The sequence below is a fragment of the Diadema antillarum genome, unplaced genomic scaffold, assembly GCF_040938485.1.
Source record: "Diadema antillarum isolate AM-2024a unplaced genomic scaffold, OU_Dant_1.0 scf00000006, whole genome shotgun sequence".
Classification (NCBI taxonomy): Eukaryota; Metazoa; Echinodermata; class Echinoidea; order Diadematoida; family Diadematidae; genus Diadema; species Diadema antillarum.
This window is the reverse complement of record NW_027270895.1, coordinates 2058519-2078009: the sequence shown is the minus strand read 5'-3', so window position 1 is coordinate 2078009 and position 19491 is coordinate 2058519. Positions and strand designations below refer to the sequence as shown.

The following is a 19491-nucleotide window of genomic DNA, read 5'->3' as shown; positions in this document are numbered from 1 at the left end:
TACGCGTAACACATAAATGCACTTTGTGCAAAAAGGTCGTTATTGATGAGACACATATAACTTTGTACAAAAGGGTTGTCATTGATGAGACACATACTTTGTGCGAAAGGGTAGTCATCAATGAGACTATTCTCCCATTGTATATGAAATTGCTATATAAATACTCTATAGGCCTACTTTACTGCCATGCTTTCTTTATTTTGATTGTATACAGTTTCTTTGAAATGAAACATAACATACAATAAAACACACACGTGCACGCGCGCGCGCACTCATCGCATACACTAGATTACGACGTTGACTTAAGACTTTAACCTTGACTTTGATTTTGGAAGGAATCCTGTTACGTCATACAAACAAACAGGTATCAACATCGATCAGAGAACAAGACTTCCTACTTCTTGAAAGTCATACTTATCCCCTGTTCTTGTATACTTTAAAAAACAAAACAAAACAAAATTTGCTCTTTTTTTATCGAAAATTATTGGCCACGTTGACGGTAGCCCGGCATTATGACTGCAACCATGGTAACGGAAATAGTATGAGATAACGTCACCGCCTCATGAATGTTCATGATAAAGGGCAAACACCATCAACACAACACTTGAAAACATCACAGTATACAGACGATGATAACAACGCAGAACAAATGCACAAACATGGTGGGCAATGAAAATGAGAGGGCAACTGAACATTTTTTATTTCTTTCTTTTTCTTATTCTAAGAGGCTCATTTCTTGGCGCTTCGGAAATAAAAAATGAGCCAGATTGGAGAAGCCGAAGAGGAGACGAAGTAAAAATGGGTTAATACGTCTGCAGCCGCCGAAATGCGAGGCGAATAATCATGGATCAGTGATCGGAAGTTCCGGGAACACGTATTGTGAGTAGCCCTATAAGTTTTACTTCTAGTATTCATGAAGAGATGAGTGCAATAACAGAGTAAAAAGAATATGAGTAAAACATATAAGTAAAACGACACATTGTCATACGTTTTCCTTCAGGCTGCAACGTCTACTCACACTGGTATTCTGAAGCGATATCATTGTGAGAAATATTATTCTATTATTCTATAATGTCTCCCCCCCCCCCCCCCCCCCCCCTGTGCGCGCGCTGCTGGATTCCACAAGGGTGTTAACTGAAGTAAGATTATCTGACGACTCTCACATCTAAAATATTGTGCATATCACCAAAACAAAAGTTAGATTTGTGAGAGCACCAGTCAATGATTATAATGTCATGGAGACAGTATACACAGTATTAACAGTAGCTGTCAAAAACGGACTTTTTGAAACCACACATCAAAATGTCCCTTTGTCCAATTTTACTTCCGGGGTTTTTGGTAGAGGCTTCATAGCAAAGTTTCATGGTAGATCCACAGTCTGTGTTCACATGTAGACCACTAGATACTGAATGACACTGTCCTGACTGTGAGGACGTTCTGCCTTTCCCCCGACTCTAGAGTCCCTTAAAAAGGACACTCCTCGAATCATGTGCCAATCCCACTTTAATGTGTCCATCCTAGGAACCGCGGATGCCTCGGATACCAAGCTCAGGCGTGCGGCTGGTGGGAGCGTGCGCTCGATGTTTCGGCCTCTTGCCTGGTGGGTTTTTGCCCCTCAGTCCCTGGGTGAGAAGGAGTGAGATGGCGCATGAGAAAAGTGAATTCAAGAGAGAAAAAAACAATTATAGAAAAGATAGAACAACAAGAACAAAACAGACAGAGTTTTATTTCCTGGAGAGTATGGGACTAGAATAAAATGTATGTCACCTGTCCAGGTAAAAGCTGGATAAATTCGTCAAAGATCGACATCCTGCTTTTTGTATTTTACAAGATTATCTTAACTATCTCATAACTTCATGCACTTTGTCCCAATTTCTTTGAAGATCTCATCACATAAACCAACTGAAAGAAGTCAACAACATTAACACGGTTCGGAGAAAATATGCTTTGACGTCGAGATTATGGCACGTACACCAGATTCATTTCAGTTGTTTTGATTTTTTTTTCACAGGAAAAAAAATATTTCTGAAACATGTAATAAGAGTCACGAAAGTGATGCTTTTCATTCACGAGATGTGAAAGTTACGTATTTCCTTCTCGCGTTTGTGGCCAAAAGCACATGCATGTCGATTAAGTGGTTTATTCGCATTTCTTTAGTAATGGCACTCGGGGTTCAACGATGACACAGTCACGCAACATAAGCTACCATTGATAGTTCTCTGGTTTCCTACCACTTGAGCCTCGATCATTAGCCTCCACTCCAGGGTGCGTCCGCCATTTCTTGCAGCAAATCCCCTCCATGCACAGATCTCTGAGCGCATCTCGACTCTGCTGCTTCATGAAGACGAAGACGAAGGGGTCGATGACATGGTTGCTGACCAGGAGAAAGATGACGACGTACAGATACCAGTCCGGCTGGGGGACGTCGAGCGCTTTCAATAGTCTTTGAATCTATGACATCAAAATATGGGGGGGGGGGGGGGAAGGAAGATAAGTTTGACAGTACACATCATGGACGCATAAACTGAAAAGTAGAAGATTGGGATTATGTTACAGACTTGAGCGCTCTCAATTCGTTTTAATTCATGCGATTTATTCACGAAACTAACATCAGCCAGAGGCGCATAGGTCGGCTCTTTTAAACCTATCATATGAAAAAAACAAACATGTATAGGACTACGCACACAAATCTATATTCAATTGGTGAACATAGATAACACAAACACAAACACAAACAAAAACAAGACCCTTCAAGCACTTACGGTGTGGGGGGGGGGGGGGAGAAGGAGTTGTTCTCAAACTATATCGCTGAATGTTTGTACAAGCATTTATCTAGATCTTCCGGGATTTGGGGGGTTATAACGAGAATGATGATGATATTTTGCGCATGTCATGGTCAGTATACTGTCATCAAAACTCATCAAGGGCCATGAGCCCTGAAAGGTGGACCTTTGCGCTTTACAAATAGCCATTATTATTATTATTATTATTATTATTATTGTTATTATTAAAATCATTACATGACTATCAGCAGCCGACGCAGACACTGTGATATTAAAACAATTATGACTGATATGAAAACAGTGGTGATAGAGATTGCTAATGAAAATCATGAATGAAGATGATACTACGAATCGCAGAGAAGAGGACATCGCTTCGCCACCTCGAGCACAGTGTCGAGACACTTTTCCTGACACAAACAACAAAACCATTAACGAGTCAACAATGCGATTCTGTCTTGGTAAAAAGTAAACAAGTGACAAATCGTCGAAACATGCGCCACATAACATTTTCCCCTGAAGACTGGAAATACCACGCTCTACTTGAGTACTTAACTTTTGAGCTGACGCACTCCTCTTAATGAGAGATATGAAAGTAAAGAACGTCATTACAGAGCTCCGATGTCACTACAAACAACAAAGTCACTTTCTACATTATATTTCCCTATAGTCACGGTGAGGTTAAGGCACTACGTCAGTATAATGGTCAGTGGGTTTGTTTACGTACAAACCTTATAGAAATGATAGTACCAATGCTAAAATAAATGACAAAAATCAAAATGAAAATGTTGAGGCTTAATTTGCCATACAGGCGACAGCATATAGAAGAGCAGAGAGGACGATCCATGCTGATACGAAATTTGTTCATAAAGAAATTAACTAGAATAGAGACAAGCGTGTAAGAAGGGCAGCTTTATCTTTCAGTTACTTGATGCGAAAGATATAGTTTTCAGTCGATAATTGACGTTGCGTATACTTTTGGCAGAAGAATTAATTTCGCAATCGGGTAGCGCACACACAATAAGTCGACTTAACTAATCGGAAAGATAAACTGATAAATGCAGTCTACTGAGGTAAAGCGCTGGCTCATACATTAGGTTCGACATTATCACGATTATGGGGGGGGGGGGCGGGGGAGGCACAGAGTGATTAGTTTCCTATGAATCTTTTAATAGGAACAAAATTTGTCAGAAAAGGATTTCCAAACAAGTTTCAAAGTATCATAAATTGGCATTAAAAAGTAGTTTCGAAATGAGACCCAGGTATAGAGAAATATTTCATCAACTTTATACCGCTATAGTCATTGGCGCAAGGTATACATGTAGGCCTATGAATATTCAATCTGGAAATTTTTGAATAGTACATTTGCTCAATCCAAACATCTGCCTGGACGCCATCCTCAAGAGAAAAACAAAACAGGGGTCTTTAATGTTATACCCTTAGCTACAACATATCTGGGAGAAAATAGACCAAGAAATCATAACGACCACACAGGATCTAACGTACGTCAATAAATCATTTAAATAGTATGCACAATACATGGTTAGATATCGTCAAATGAATAAATCAAAATCAAATCAATCAAATAGCTCAGAATTCAAAGTTCTGAAATTAAAATAGCAATACCACGTCGTAAAGAAAAGTGTGTGTAAATGGACAATGAAATATATCTCAAAACTTCAAGGATTATTATGTGGAACATAAACCATGAATTCCGATAATTTTTCTTATCAGTATGTGTTTCCTCTCTTACATTTATATGTGACCCTGCACCTCAAAACAAACAAAAAGTCGCCAGACATGAATTTTTAGTTAAGACCATATTCTGAAAGAGCAGACTTTAAGCTTTAGAATGATGTATAACTCAAATCAAATGGACTCTCCTAACCTATCTAAATATTGGAAAGAAAACACAAACTCAGGAAAAGTGTGATCTGAGAAAAGAGGCTCTGCAGTACAGTGTCTATTCAAGCGCTTAATCTTTACCAAACCATGCTGGCTGTGCGATGAATGGGACAAAAAGCAGGAAGTAAACCACCAGATTAACAACAATGAAGGGATTATTAGATTAAACTGAAATATAGCATGCCTCATGAACACATTCTGTCCATAGTTAATGCCAACTGTCAAATTAGTAGCTCTATCCTTTCAAAATTTATTAGAGTTGAAAGTGAAGAGTGTGGACAAGGTTTTTCAGAAATGAAAAAGGGATTGTAAAGACACACCTAATCACTATTCTACCAAAAATGTTCGAGATAAACTGCTAAAAAAACACACTTTCCTACCCGTTTTATGATACCAAATTTTAGCATAATGTAAAAGAAGACCTGCTCTTTCAAGAAATATGAAAAAGTCAAGTTCGACTGGGTTGACCCATTTCACTTATTTTCAGTCCTCACGCAAAATCAGTGTGTGCGACTTTATGTTCGTTTTTGAGGTGCATGTTCACATACTATTATAGTGTACATGCAATACAAATTGATTCTTTTTTTTTTCTCACAAACATCGTGTATACTTTTCGATACACAGCATATCTCACTCGTATATATCACGTACCGCCATACGAAACCAAAATGAAGTTGGCTTATTTAAAAGGAGACCTGCGGACCTTTGTACATATCAAAAACTATAAATTGGTTATACTGGGTACAGAGTTTCAGAATTTATAGTGATTTGGATGAGGAGTAAGAGTGTTTTCAAAATTGATAATAAATTGCAATGAACTAGGATTATGAAATAGCAGCCTCACTATAAGAATGCATGAGTAGGGGCTCAAGGAAGCAGAACAAAGGAAGAAGGCATGTATTCTACACACAGGTGAAATTGTTAAGCCCGTGGTATTGTAATGGTATTACATTGCTACATTTCTGAAATATGTGAGGCTCCTATGTCATCTATTTTGTTCAGTGTAATTTGTTTTGGGTTTTTCAGAGTATTGATTTCTCTGCTCAAGGACCACGATAATAATCTACAAATCTTCACATGGAGCTGTCGATTTATGTACTCCATGATGTGAAATTATGGAAATCGTCTGGAATGCCCCTTTAACCCGACTCACGGGAAAGTAACAGGAAATAGGAGGCCGCTTTGTATACCAATAAGTGTCACTAAGTGCGTTAATATTTCAGTTTCAAATGGATCCATCCAGCCAGTAACCACACAATAGAATAAAATGAAAGCAGGAAAAGAATAACCCATATCAGGAAATAATAGCGTACATATTTTTCGTACAACCACAAGCACGCTATGCCGCATGCAGGAAAGGTATACATACGCGTAATTGCTTTGTCTTGTTTTATATTTTCACTCATCTACAATAGGCGTTTTCTCTTTCTATAGTAATTTAAAGGGGCATTCTAAGAGCTTTTGCATGTATGGTTTCGTGAAATTCTGTCATCCATATCTGTATTTTTTCCCCTCTCCCAATCCAGGCTTTTTATTAAAAAAAAAAAAAAATCTTCTTTTTTTTTCAATTTGTCTGACCTCTGTACAAATGAAATCTGTCAGATTGCAACTGGCTGGTGTGTACATTTTTCCCAGCATGTGTGTGTGTGTGTGGGGGGGGGGGGGGGGGGAGGATCCAGAGGGAATCAAACATGTCATCTACTGCTTCCCGAGCAGCGACTCTGTATACCGACTCTACCCCCAGATTATCCATGGTTGCCGCAGTGACACGATGAACTTGGAACAAATAACTCCGAAATGACGATAATAAGTATGTTTATAATCATGTTTTAAGTAGTCCAAGGCGGACAAGGTGTATCACAAAATGTCCTGTTCGCATGCCAAACAGATCTATGCTAGCAGCTGTTTCCTCTTATGCTGTAGCCGCATGTTATGGTTTTATGGATTTCGTCGTCACAAAGAGTAAAATATAATGCAATTATGTTTGACTCCTTATATAACCGGGGCATCGATTTACCGTATAAGGACACAGTTTACAACATTCTCACACTGGACGGTGCTTCAATTTTAACATCTTAACGCCATTTAGCTGACAGAAGACAATGTGCCCTTCTCCCTAGCAATATAGCACCACTATTTACGAAAGTGCTTTCGTAACAATTATGATAAAGATAATAAAGAGGTGATTATGACAATATAGTAGCAATAGTCATAACAAGGTTGGTGTTCATTGTTCATGGTTCATGACTTTACGTTTCAGGCAGTCGTCTATGCCAAATGGCTGAATATCAACAGCTAGTTTGCAATGTTTCTGATAATTCTGACAACACATGGATTTTTTAAATGGTAAAATACGTCAATACACAATATAAAGAAATAAGGAAGAAGTATTGTTAGTATGTTTGAGTTATAGTTTACACTAAAAGTATACATTTTAGACGCATAAATGCACGTGATAGCAAGAGTACAAACGTTATGTAGCAAAGCAGGGTTGCACCCTAACCGACTTCTTGTACACACAGAGAAATTAGGGTTCTTTTAGGGTTCTTATTTTCACCCTACGAGCAAATCTAACTACGTGGCACCTTATAGGGTTCGGGATGGATGTAGGGGTGCAAATCCGAACCCTAAAGGGAGCCAAGTCTTAAGGGTTCGAATTTGGAACCATTCCATAGTCTTTCCCGAAAGCTGACATGTGGTTGTTGAATGGTGTTTGCTTAAAATGCCACACTATTTTTGGATATTATCGTATATTTTTATTTGAAAATATAACTACACGGTGTTAAAGAGTAACAGTGTCATCAGTAATACTGTACTCAAAAAATTACTACTTGAATTAAACATTTGTTTTTTTTTCTTCTCGCACCGGGATCAAGAATATCATTTCAATGACGTTATCATAGAGAGAAAGCAAACGAGTACAAGTACACGTATTATGCGTGCACGCGTGGACCGTTGAGCACTTGGTCAATGGCAAAGCTAAAATTGCATGCGCACGCCACGCCGTAGGTCGCACGGTATACGTACGTGCATACTACTGAAGTTCCTCGTTTGGAATGGACAGACGACCGTGAGGTTGGGGTGATGAATTAATCTTTTTGATGAGCCAAACGTTGTGAGTAGATAATTGTACTGTAATTCCGTTGAAAATATTTCACAGTAATCGATGATGATATGTGTGAATTATGCTCATAGAATGCTGAGTGGTGAAAACTGATGCGAAAGAGTTGTATCGAGGTGCATGTGTACTAACATGTCAGAAGTGCGATCATACCTACAGTAAAGCATAGCGAATAAGTCAATGAAAGTGCACGGTAATACGGAAAGCCTCAACCAAGGTACTAACTACGACCAACAGCCCCATACGCATAGCGTAATTACGCTATGCGTATGGGGCTGCTGGACGCAGTTACCAAGGTATGTACGTAAATAGGTGACCGGATATAGTCGCATCATTTTCGTTAATGGGAATTATTACGTTTGAGCCGAGTTGAGGCTCAGTTGGATATTGGTTTCTGTGAAGTTGACAGAAAGAACGATGTATGCATGTATGATGTGCCTAATGAAGAAAAATAGTGTTCCTGGTTCATTTAGGAGAATTTAAGACATGTATGAAGATGGGAAGTCAGAAAATTTAGGTTGGCCTTAACTCCTTGTTGTCTATCAATGAAACTAGAATGTGTGTTATAAATTAGCAATGCCATAGTCACAGAGCATAAGCAATGATACACGATATGTGAATTTAGATAATATCCACTGGAGAAGTTGCATGTGCTAGACATGACATAAAATAAGTCACACAAACAAGGTATGTAATGTAAACGGTAAATCACTTCAGAAGTACAACCACTTGATCCCATACTTTAGCAGGTAGATACATGTAGGCCTATTCCAATATTGATTGTATGTTGAACTTTGTTTTATTCAATTACAGGTTGAACCTTGCTGATCCATGCTGATGCATGGTGTTAGCTTGGTCTCATACTGGGCCAAAGGGACCTGTGTTTGATTGATTATTTATCATCGAGTTCGCTATGCATCAAGTTCAATAATGGTCTTCAGGATGAGTGATGCAGGTCAACCTCGAGAGACTGGTGAGCCATATAGGATGCCAGAGCTGGAGATGGAAGATGTTCAGGATGTCAATCCTGGTTCCTCGTTGAGTCAGTGTGGAAGCCATGCCAGTTCTTCTGAGAGTGATGGCCTGAAGGGCATACTATTTGGCAGCTGAAGCAGCTGCTATAGAAACGCATCAAAAACTAGAGCTCGAGGAGTTTCGACTTATGCAGCGTAAGATGAGATTAGCTATGAGACCAAGCTGCAGGTTGCTGAAGCAGAGGAGCAGATATACCTTGACTACGAGAACAAGAAGTTGGGAGTCGGCTTTCCTGTGAAAGCAGAGGATGAAACCTTGCTGTATCCAACTGAATGCGCCAACCAACCAGTACACACGAGTACACCGATTTCCCTGACTAGAGAAGTAGCAAAAAAGTTATTTTCAAATTTTCTTTGACTTTTAGCAGATATAGTCCAAAAGCCAATAAGATCATCAACATCATGTAGTATCCCTGAACCAGGTTTGATGAAAGCCCATCAATCTTTCCGTAGATACATCCGTACAGACCGGGAGACAGACAGGCAACCTGAAAACATATGCCTCCGGCACCATTCAGGGCGGAGGCATAATAATGAGACTCCTATAATATGTCATGTATGTTTAAACCATATAAAATTTGAGACGGGTCACATTGAATCTCCCCCCCCCCCCCCCCCCCCCCCCCCCCCATTAGAATTGCTAAACACCACGGCTCTAGAAACATCTTTCCATTTTAATCCAGAAAGTAATCAACTCCCTGTTTTTAGCCGAGGGTGAGCATGAAGCCACTCCATGAAATGAAGATTAGCATTTTTTCTTTTGCAAAATATATGTGAAAATGTTTAATTTCATAGATAATGATAACTATTTATTCTGTCTTTTAAACTGTTGTCAGGTTATTCCCTTTCTTAGAATGCACTGGCCTTGAATATTTACAAGAATACTCTAAAGAAATATATAATAGAAAAATACAAGAGAACGAACTTAAGAGAACTTGACTTCTATTCACTTTTATCTTCTTCTTTTTTAGGGGGGGGGAGGGTGGATTATGGATGAAAATATGAATCTGCTAATGGATATAAAATACTCAAAGTATGCTTTCCATTATATTTCATACTACATAGGGTTAGTTTGTATTGTTCATATTTTAGATATTTCTTCACCATCGATAGCCTCAGTGCTTCAACAACACCTGCACACTTTGAATTGATTGTTTAAGTAGAGAACAAAAAAAAAAAAATAAGTCGCCTGATGTTTTTTGTAGTAGACAGCCACACAATGTATGTCAATTTTGGGCAATCTCTGGCAATGCAATGTCATAAGTGGAGTAGCTTTGTGACACTTGACAAAAGCATGATTTTCTCACAAACCCTTTATGTATGATATAAGGATTGAAAAATAGAGTTTGTTCCAAAACCTGAGAAAACTCAACATATCATATCTACTTTTTTTGCATATAAAAGAACACTGGACTTCACTCTTTAAGAAGGCAGAAACTATTATCATTGCCCTTACGTCAGTGACTTGTCGAGGAAATGTGCATGTTTTTCCTAAGAGAAAAGAAATGTGAAATTCTCTTTAGGTTTTCCTTGAATTGTTCTACGCATGCGACTGCACAAAGGATTTAAAGATTATTAACTTTTGAATTGAATGTCCGCTTTTCAATTTTTTTACTGATGTGTTCTAATCGTATAAGCCAGTTCGGGGTACCAGTTTGAGCATGTGCGAAAAAAAGGTCATTTGTACCGAGAGACAGGTTGTTTTTTTAATTTCACTGAGATAAGCATCTGTAATGCTAGGATTATTCATGGAATCCTTATAAATGGTGCCTGCCAGTACATCCACTTGACAGCAAGCCTGGTATTTGGCAATGTTAACACACAAAAAAAAGTTTGTTAACATATTCAAAACAGCACTTGATAAAATAGATGATTCCCTAAGTGTTGATTGACGAACCATACTGGTCACTTCATCTACACTGCTTAGGTTCATTCTTTCTTTGAATATGAGTTCCATAAATGGCTATGGTGGGCAAGCTGCTGCATTATGTCACTTTGAGTTGAGTGAAGTGCGTAACCAACTGAGAAAAATGAAAGGTCATTTGTACCTTTGTGCACATGAGCTATCTCCGGACTGGCTTATTGCAGCGCATTCACTCAATCCACATGTAGGTCTATATGAAGGTGGACTTGCCCTCTAACTCTGATTATAATTTTAAGCTTTCTTTAAGTAGGTTGTATAAAGTGCTGATATATTTGTGTAAGGTTTGGTGAAAATTAAGTGTTAAAATGATTGGAAGAGTTGTGAGACTGTATACATCAACACTTGAGGTATTTCTCATGCATGATCATAAATCTGTAAAATATTAATGGTAATAGTAATAATGATAATAATGATGATAATAATAATAATAGTAATAAAAATATATTTTGCTCCTGATCATTATGCTTGTGATGGTGCCAATACCAATACCTGCTTTATGAATGTGAAAAATCGACTGCTCTTTACAATATTTTGAATGTTGGGGCTAAACTGCATACATTGTGTAATTATATTTATGGTCTACTGAGTACAATGTGCTTCTTGTTTCCATCGCTTGAAAAAAAAACCACAATGTATCAAAAAATTTGTTTTTAAACTTGTCTCACAAGACATATTCCTTCCTCTTTATGTCCAGTTTGTAATACCACTGATTGGTTAACCTTATTTTCCCTTTCTGAATTAACATTTTCTGTGGAATTGTTAATGTTAATTTGATGCAATGATAAGTGTTTTCAGATGTGCTATTCTGCCCAAGATTTATAACTGGGACATATCTTTAGCTGTGTGCATAAAAAAGTAACCAAATTTAGATGTGCATTCTTCATTTTTTAATTCTTTTTTCACCTTTCTTATCATTGGTGTAATTATATATGAAAAACAAAATGTGAAGTATACTAATTGTATAATGGGGCACATTTGCAAGCTCTCAAGCTTGGAATTGGATGGAATATGTCAGTACAAGTAGTGAGTTTCAAATATATATGACAGAACTTTGCCATACCCTTCATTGTTTTGGCAATAACTTGTGTACCAGAAATCAGAGTTGACATATCGCTGTTAATGTCTAAGAGCGTCATAAAGGTGCTTTTGATTACCGTAAGATGTACCGGTAAATTCAAGGTGCATATCTATGATCCATTCTAGAAGTAGAAGGACAATGTGAAAGATATTTGTCACATAGTTTACTATTACTCTGCGCAAGCTTCAGGGATTTTTTGAGTAAAAAGAATTAGTGCTTTTTGTCAATGTGGTAACTTCCTTTAAAAGAAGAAAAGGTAATCATGTGATGGAAGGAACGAATATTATTTTTCTTATTCAATGCACTGACCAAATTTCATACATTTTTGATTTACATTGCCCTTTTTATGACAAAATATGCATCTCGTATTAGAATTTGTAGAAATACAATGTATATTTCATGTTCACTTTAAAGTAAACCATGAAAAAGAAAATCGCTGTTAACTTGTCCCTCTTCCATGAGACATATATTAAAATGTTAATAATCTATATGTAAGTATGCACTGTATTCATCATGTTTATGTTCTATTTGTTGTTGAATTGAAGTCTCTGACTTCAGTTTTCGAAAGATTGTGGATTTAATTGACTGAGAAACTGTGTGTAAATCTACTGTATGCATGCTATTTTGCTTCATGTCTGGAGTGTTACCTTAGTTAATTGTGAAGTCAGTGAAGGCATCCAGTAGACCTTAGGTAATTGTTTGTGAAGTTAGTGAAGGCATCCAGTATATAATTATTTTGGTTTTAACAAAAAGGTTATAATTTTCACCATATGGGGTGCAGAAAGGTAACCCTATATAGAGACGTGTGCAAATTGTATTGCATCCTATATTGCGGTGACTTTATCACCCCGTAGGGTGCAAAATTACAACAATAACAATATGAACCATAATGGGTGCAGGTATGAGGTGCAGAAGAGGAACCCTGCATAGAGGTCTATATTTGCACCTTTTTGGGTGTTGAATATAGGGTGCTAAATAAGAACCCCCAAAAATAGAACCCTAAATGGAGCCGCTGGTGTTACAACGATATGAACCAGAAAGGGTGCAAATTTGCACCTGAATTTTTGTTCACCCTATGGGGTGCAGAAAGGGAACCCAATGGAGGGGTGCAAATATGCACCCCAAAAAATAGAACCCTAAATGGAGCCGCTGGTGTTACAACGATATGAACCCTACTGGGTGCAGAAAGGGAACCCAATGGAGGGGTGCAAATATGCACCATATATGGTGTTAAATATAGGGTGCTAAATAAGCACCCCCAAAAATAGAACCCTAAATGGAGCCGCTGGTGTTACAACGATATGCACCCTCTAGGGTGCAAATTAGAACCGTAATTTCTCTGTGTGTACTGCTGGTCCGACATGTCTGATATCGAGCCAGTAGTTACCCATCACTAGTCATTGAACTTCAAATTTACTGGTAATGATCTTTCCTTTTTACGAGACTGATCCCGGCAATGCATTTTATTTTCTGTCATTGTGGACCAATAAATTTGTCAATTCCTCAAAAGTGACTGGCCAGACAAAGATTTTTACCACTCTGAAACCATCGGAGTAGTGCCAGTGTTAGCGTTGTATAAAGGAGTAAGGTGCAATGACGGCTAGAATCATTACGTAATATGGAAACCAGGAGATGGTAAACACCACCGACATGACAACGACCATCTTGGAGATCGACCTCTCGTGCGAAGTCCTCGTCGTCTCCCCACTCCCACGTCCCCGGGATGGGTGATGATGTGTGGCAGGTCTTCTCTCATTTCGACATGCTGCACTCCTAAAGTTGGTTCTCCGTTTCCCAGGGTCAACCGGGGATACATCACTTTGACTATCGTAACTTGTGCGCATTTCGATGGTGGAGGGCCTTGGTGGCGATGGGCCTGTCTTAGGCTCACTGGACTTCAATGCAGCTGACCTCGCCCTCCTCTTTAGCTGCCGTAGCTGGAAAATAACGACGCCGTTCGACACGTACATCAAGGTCATCATGAGCGCGCCGAATGCGAGATAGATCGTCGTGAAGGCCCTGTCGCCTGGACTGCTTCGGATCCACGACGCGCCGGGAGGATTGCATTCAGTGGTGTTTCCGACTACAACGGCGTAACTCCCTACACCCATCACCGGAAGAGTATTAATGAGGAACGACAGAGAAAGTGCGATGAATACAGCGATTTTAGCCTTGCATAAAGTCGCCATTCTATGATAATAAAACGGAGCTCGAAGTGCAAAGCATCTTTCGAGGCACATAAGTGTGTTCATGAACCCCGACGCATATCCAACAGTCAGCCTTGTGACGTAGCTCACTTCGCATTCTAATTCGATGTCTTTTAAAACTATGCTCTCTTCAATCCACGACACGACGAGACTAACGAGGTCGACAACGACTAGGGTGTGGACAAGAAACGAAGGAACAGAACGACCACGTTGGCTACTCTTGGTACGTCGACGCACTCTGTAAATCACGACCAGAGCCAGCGAATTTGCCGCGATGCCGAAAATGAGAGGGGTAAAATAAAATGAATTGCCCGACATCATCATGGTTTACCACGCCCACTTGAAGCCGGATAACAGACAGTGTGCAACCATTACTTTGCAAATAGACTGAATTGCCAAAATCGCGAAGATATTAATTCACACTTTACACAGCTACCTTTTTCGAACGCGTGCATGGGAAGACAACGCAATTCAAACGGAGCGCGCAATGATACGTGCTGTTGAGAGTAACAGGTTTTGTTTCCGACTATTTCCTCTCACTTCACAATTACCTTCTCGATAATGAAGTACCATTACTTGAGATTCCTACACGCTTGACACACTACATGTTTCCCGCAGGTATCCACCCACACATACATACACACACCACACACACACACACGCACACACACACGCAGACACACACACACACACACACACACACAATACGGTCCTGATATACGTATAATCATATATAGCCCTGATACACTTGAACCCTGTCATGGTGGCAAAAACAAAATGTTTACTTCCCCATTTCCTCGTCTATAGGGACAGTTGATCAGGATGGACGACATCTTGCATGCCTATGTCAGCTGTATGCGTCAGCTTTTCATCGGAATCATGATTTCATGCTTGAAAGATCTGTCCGGAATTCGGTGAACAGGGCATTTTGGTTTCATTTTGATTTCGTGTCAAAACAGGAAGTTTAGTGAAGATTAGTGTAGCGATTAATGCAACATTTCTGTACTTCTTCTTTAATCTTCAAAGGGATATATAATGCAGCCTATCACTAAGCCATGTTGCTATCAAATATACAGATACATCTTTTTTTAAGATCCATATCGTTCTTAGTCTTTGACCCAACTTCGAAAAAAATTGTCTTTCTGTATGTCAGATCTTACTCTGTATTAATTGAACAAAACTTGAATGCCATTACGTAAAGTAAAGTTGTACCTAGGTCGTAGAGACAGCAGAGGCAGTATAAACTCAACATACTAGTAGATACCGGGTAACAAGAACAGTTACGTTGTGTACAATATTAAAAAGAATGAGGTATTGATTTAAAATCATTACGTAAAATGGAAACCAGGAGATGGTAAACACCACCGACATGACAACGACCATCTTGGAGATCGACCTCTCGTGCGAAGTCCTCGTCGTCTCCCCACTCCCACGTCCCCGGGAAGGGTGATGAAGTGTGGCAGGTTTTCTTTCAGTTCGACGGGCTGCACTCTGAGTGTTGGTTCTCCGTTTCTCAGGGTTGATCTGGGTTACATCACTTTGACTCCTATCGTAACTTGTGCGCATTTCGATGGTGGAGGGCCTTGGTGGCGATGGTCCTGTCTTAGGTTCACTGGACTTCAATGCAGCTGACCTCGCCCTCCTCCTTAGCTGCCGTAGCTGGAAAATAACGACGCCGTTCGACACGTACATCAAGGTGAGCATGAGCACGCCGATTGCGAGATATATCACCGTGAAGGCCCTGTTGCCTGGACTGCTTTGGATCCCCGACTCGCCGGGAGGATTGCATTTGACCTCAGTGGCGTTTCCGACTTTGACGGCGTAACTCCCTACACCCATCACCGGAAGAGTATTAATGAGGAACGACAGAGAAAGTACGACGAATACAGCAATTTTAGCCTTGCATAAAGTCGCCATTCTATGATAGTAAAACGGAGCTCGAAGTGCGAAGCATCTTTCCAGGCACATAAGTGTGTTCATGAACCCCGACGCATATCCAACAGTCAACCTTGTGACGTAGTTAACTTCACACTCCAACTCGGTGTCTTCTATATCTATGCTCCTTCCAATCAACAAGACGACCAGACTCATGAGATCGACCGTGACTAGAGTATGGACAAGAAACGAAGGAACAGAACGACCGCGTTGACTACTCTTGGTACGTCGACGCCCCTTGTAAATCACGACCAGCGCCAGCGAGTTTGCAACAATGCCGAAAATGAGGGGAATTGCATTCACGATATTGAAAGTCATAATCCGACATATCATTCAGGTCTTCCTTGTGCAAAGGGAATGCGGGATGACAGACAGTGTACGACTCTTACCTTGTAAATAGACTGAAGTGCCAAAAAAACGCGCGAACACCTACATGATTAGGACAGCGAGCGGTCTTGAATACATGGGGAGACAAGATAATACAAACGGAGGCGTGCGCATTGATACATAATGTCCGAGCAATGATCTTAAGGTTTCGTTTCTTCTGGATCTGGATGTGTACAGTGCAGGACCGTTGTGGTATAGTGCACCGGAGAGAGAGAGGGCTGAGAGAGAGGGTTTCTTACTATTTCATTGTTTCTTTTCACTTCACAACTGCCTTTGTGATCTCAAGTACTGGTACTTTATAACTTAATGGACTACTGGGAGAGGGTTCTTGAAATGCATAGCGTTTCATTTCTTTGTTTTTCCCACTTCGATAACACATGCACACGCACATGTGTCATGCACATGCACACACACATACGCACACGCACATGCACACACACAAGCACACGCGCAATGCACACACACACAAATACACACGCATATCCTATACGTACCTACGCACATACACTTTAACCTTAGAGAAAGAGAAGTTGACCTTTCTTTTCCCTTGTCTTGCAACCCTATCACTGCCTATAGTCAGTTTTATGTTTCTTGGCATCATGATTTCGTGCAGGAAAGATTTGTCCAGGATTTGATGAACAGGGCATTTTGGTTTCATTTTAATTTCATGTCAAAACAGGAGGTTTAATGCAAGGAGTAGCAACATGCGTCACCAGCATGTGTCGTTGCTGCTGCAGTATCACATTAGAAACTTTAAAAAATTCCACATACTAGGCCTATACAGTCTTTGGTCCGATTTCGAAAAAAAAAAACACCTCTATCTTTCGAAAGGTTTTACTTTACGCTGTATAAGGAAAAAAAAAAACTTAAATGCCATATGGCGTAAAATTGCACAGTAGGTTATAAAGTTCGTAATGATTCCTTGTATCTATAGGCAACGAACGTTTTCCTGCTCAGGTCAAAAGGTAGGAAAGCATGAAATAAGAGACAGCTGTATTCAAAGAATATCATTTTCTTTTCATTTCGAAATAGAACTCTATGATGATCAAGAATCTTCAATAATTCCATTGAGCAGCTTGTACTTGTAACATGAGCGCGATGTAGTTTCGCAAGGCTGTCATGAATCATTGTTTGTCGATTCAACTTTGTTTGATTTTGCAAAGAGATATCCCCATCGAAAGCAGACGGAAGAGAATCATCCGAAACTTCAGTTTATGTTTACGTGTTATGTCGAGAGTGATCAGAAAGAACGCTGATCCTAACCTGGTGCATGATATAGATGGGCGCATACAGATCCTACGATTGAACGAAATTGAGTGGTAAGATTCATGTTATGGTTTATCACGGTTGTCACTAATTGCGATGATTTTTTTTTAATTCTTTCACGCCTTTTAATTCTCTCTTATCAAAATGAATCATAAGGCTTAGACGAAGGGGGAATAAAAAATGGTAGGAAGGAAAAGAGCAGTAAAACCAAGGAGAATATAATCCAGCAGAAAGGTGAAGAAAATTTACACAGATCCACATAGAGCGTTTTGGGTTTCAGAATTTATATCCATCTCCTTCAACTCGCACCATGCGGGCAAGATGCATGCTTTGTCAAACCAAAGAGGTTCAAGAGAATGGAGTCACAACTGTCTTATTTCCTTTGCAGCCATGTTAAAATAAAATGCATTGTCCGACATTACAAACGGAGCACGCAATAATACGTGCTGTTGAGAATTACAGGTTTTGTTTCCGACTATTTCCTCTCATCACTTCACAATTACCTTCTCGATAATGAAGTACCATTACTTGAGATTCCTACACGCTTGACACATTACATATTTCCCGCAATTATACACCCACACATACACACACACACACACAAACACACACACACACACACACACACACACACACACAATACAGTCCTAATATACGTATATAGCCCTGATACACTTCAACCCTGTTGGCCAAAAAAAATGTTTACTTCCCAATTTCCTTGTCTGAAGGGACAGCTGTTCTAAATGGACGACATCTTGCAGGCCTAAGCGCAGTGGCGTATGGGGGGGGGGGGGGGGGGGAGGGGAGCAAGGGGGGGGGGGGCACGTGCCCCGGGCGCCACTCCTTGGGGGCGCCAAAAACGAAAAAAAAAATCGCCCGACGAGTTTTTCAATTCACTTCATTAGCAATTCAATATACTATCTCCAAATCATGTATAAGTCATCACAGACATTTCCTCATCACTGAAAAACAACAAGAACAACAACAAATCAGTATACACAATAGCTGAATACCCATTTTTGGACACAAGGGGGCGACACACATAATTATGAGAAATTCAAAGTATTCAGTAAAAAGTAAGAATTCAAAATTCATGTTTGACGACCTAGGGTGCTTAATTATTCCACGTTTTTCTGCAGTTCTGCCAGATTTAAGGTACATATGTAGTTGCCTTACATCTTCAGTGATCACAAAAAAAAGTCTATAATAAGGGCACAGTTTTAGCAGTGGCGTATCTAGGAAAAGCGTGATTCACAACCAAATACATGTGCTGAAGAAAACTCCAGCGTTTCCTTTCCAATAATACAAGAATTTTGACTCTCGACAACTAATATATGCCTCTCTCCAACTTACATATTGCTTTTTCAATTAGCCACCATATCATTATTGAGAATTATACGATATAACTATTTCAAGTTTTTGTCAATCTAAGTGCAAAATAAAAGGAGCTCACTAGCTGCGCTCGCTTGCACTAACTCTTTATGCTTTGTGATTTTTTTTTCAGATTGTCAGTTTATGATTTATTACCATTCATAAATCCAGCCGGACCAGCCATCATATCACAATGTTAATAATTACTTGAATTATCAACCACATATTGAAGAGAATCCCGCACTTCCTATATACGAACATGTTCAGAAAATGCTCACACTGATTTGTAAGTTTTATCGCATGATCTGTTATTTTATATACAGGGCAAGCCACCATATACAAGTGTGCCAACATTGTATGATTTACAAGCACAACGAACTATGAGATAAGTGCAATGTTTCCTACACAGAAATATACAAATTTCGGCTCACTAGCTCGTACTAACTTAGAGTATTTTTTCAAGTCCTCAGTTTGTTGGTATAA

The 19491-nt window shown here is 39.5% G+C and overlaps 1 protein-coding gene across 1 annotated transcript; it reads right to left on the bottom strand.

Annotated features, from left to right (window-relative positions):
* Positions 1 to 1241: 1241 nt before the first annotated feature.
* Positions 1242 to 15991, bottom strand: LOC139715387 (uncharacterized). Its single transcript, XM_071626964.1, has 3 exons — positions 15382 to 15991; positions 2232 to 2451; positions 1242 to 1622 (listed from the first exon to the last, which is right to left on the bottom strand). The coding sequence occupies exons 1-3, from the start codon at positions 15964 to 15966 to the stop codon at positions 1549 to 1551; spliced, it is 879 nt and encodes a 292-aa protein (XP_071483065.1). The 5' UTR covers positions 15967 to 15991; the 3' UTR covers positions 1242 to 1548.
* Positions 15992 to 19491: the final 3500 nt, after the last annotated feature.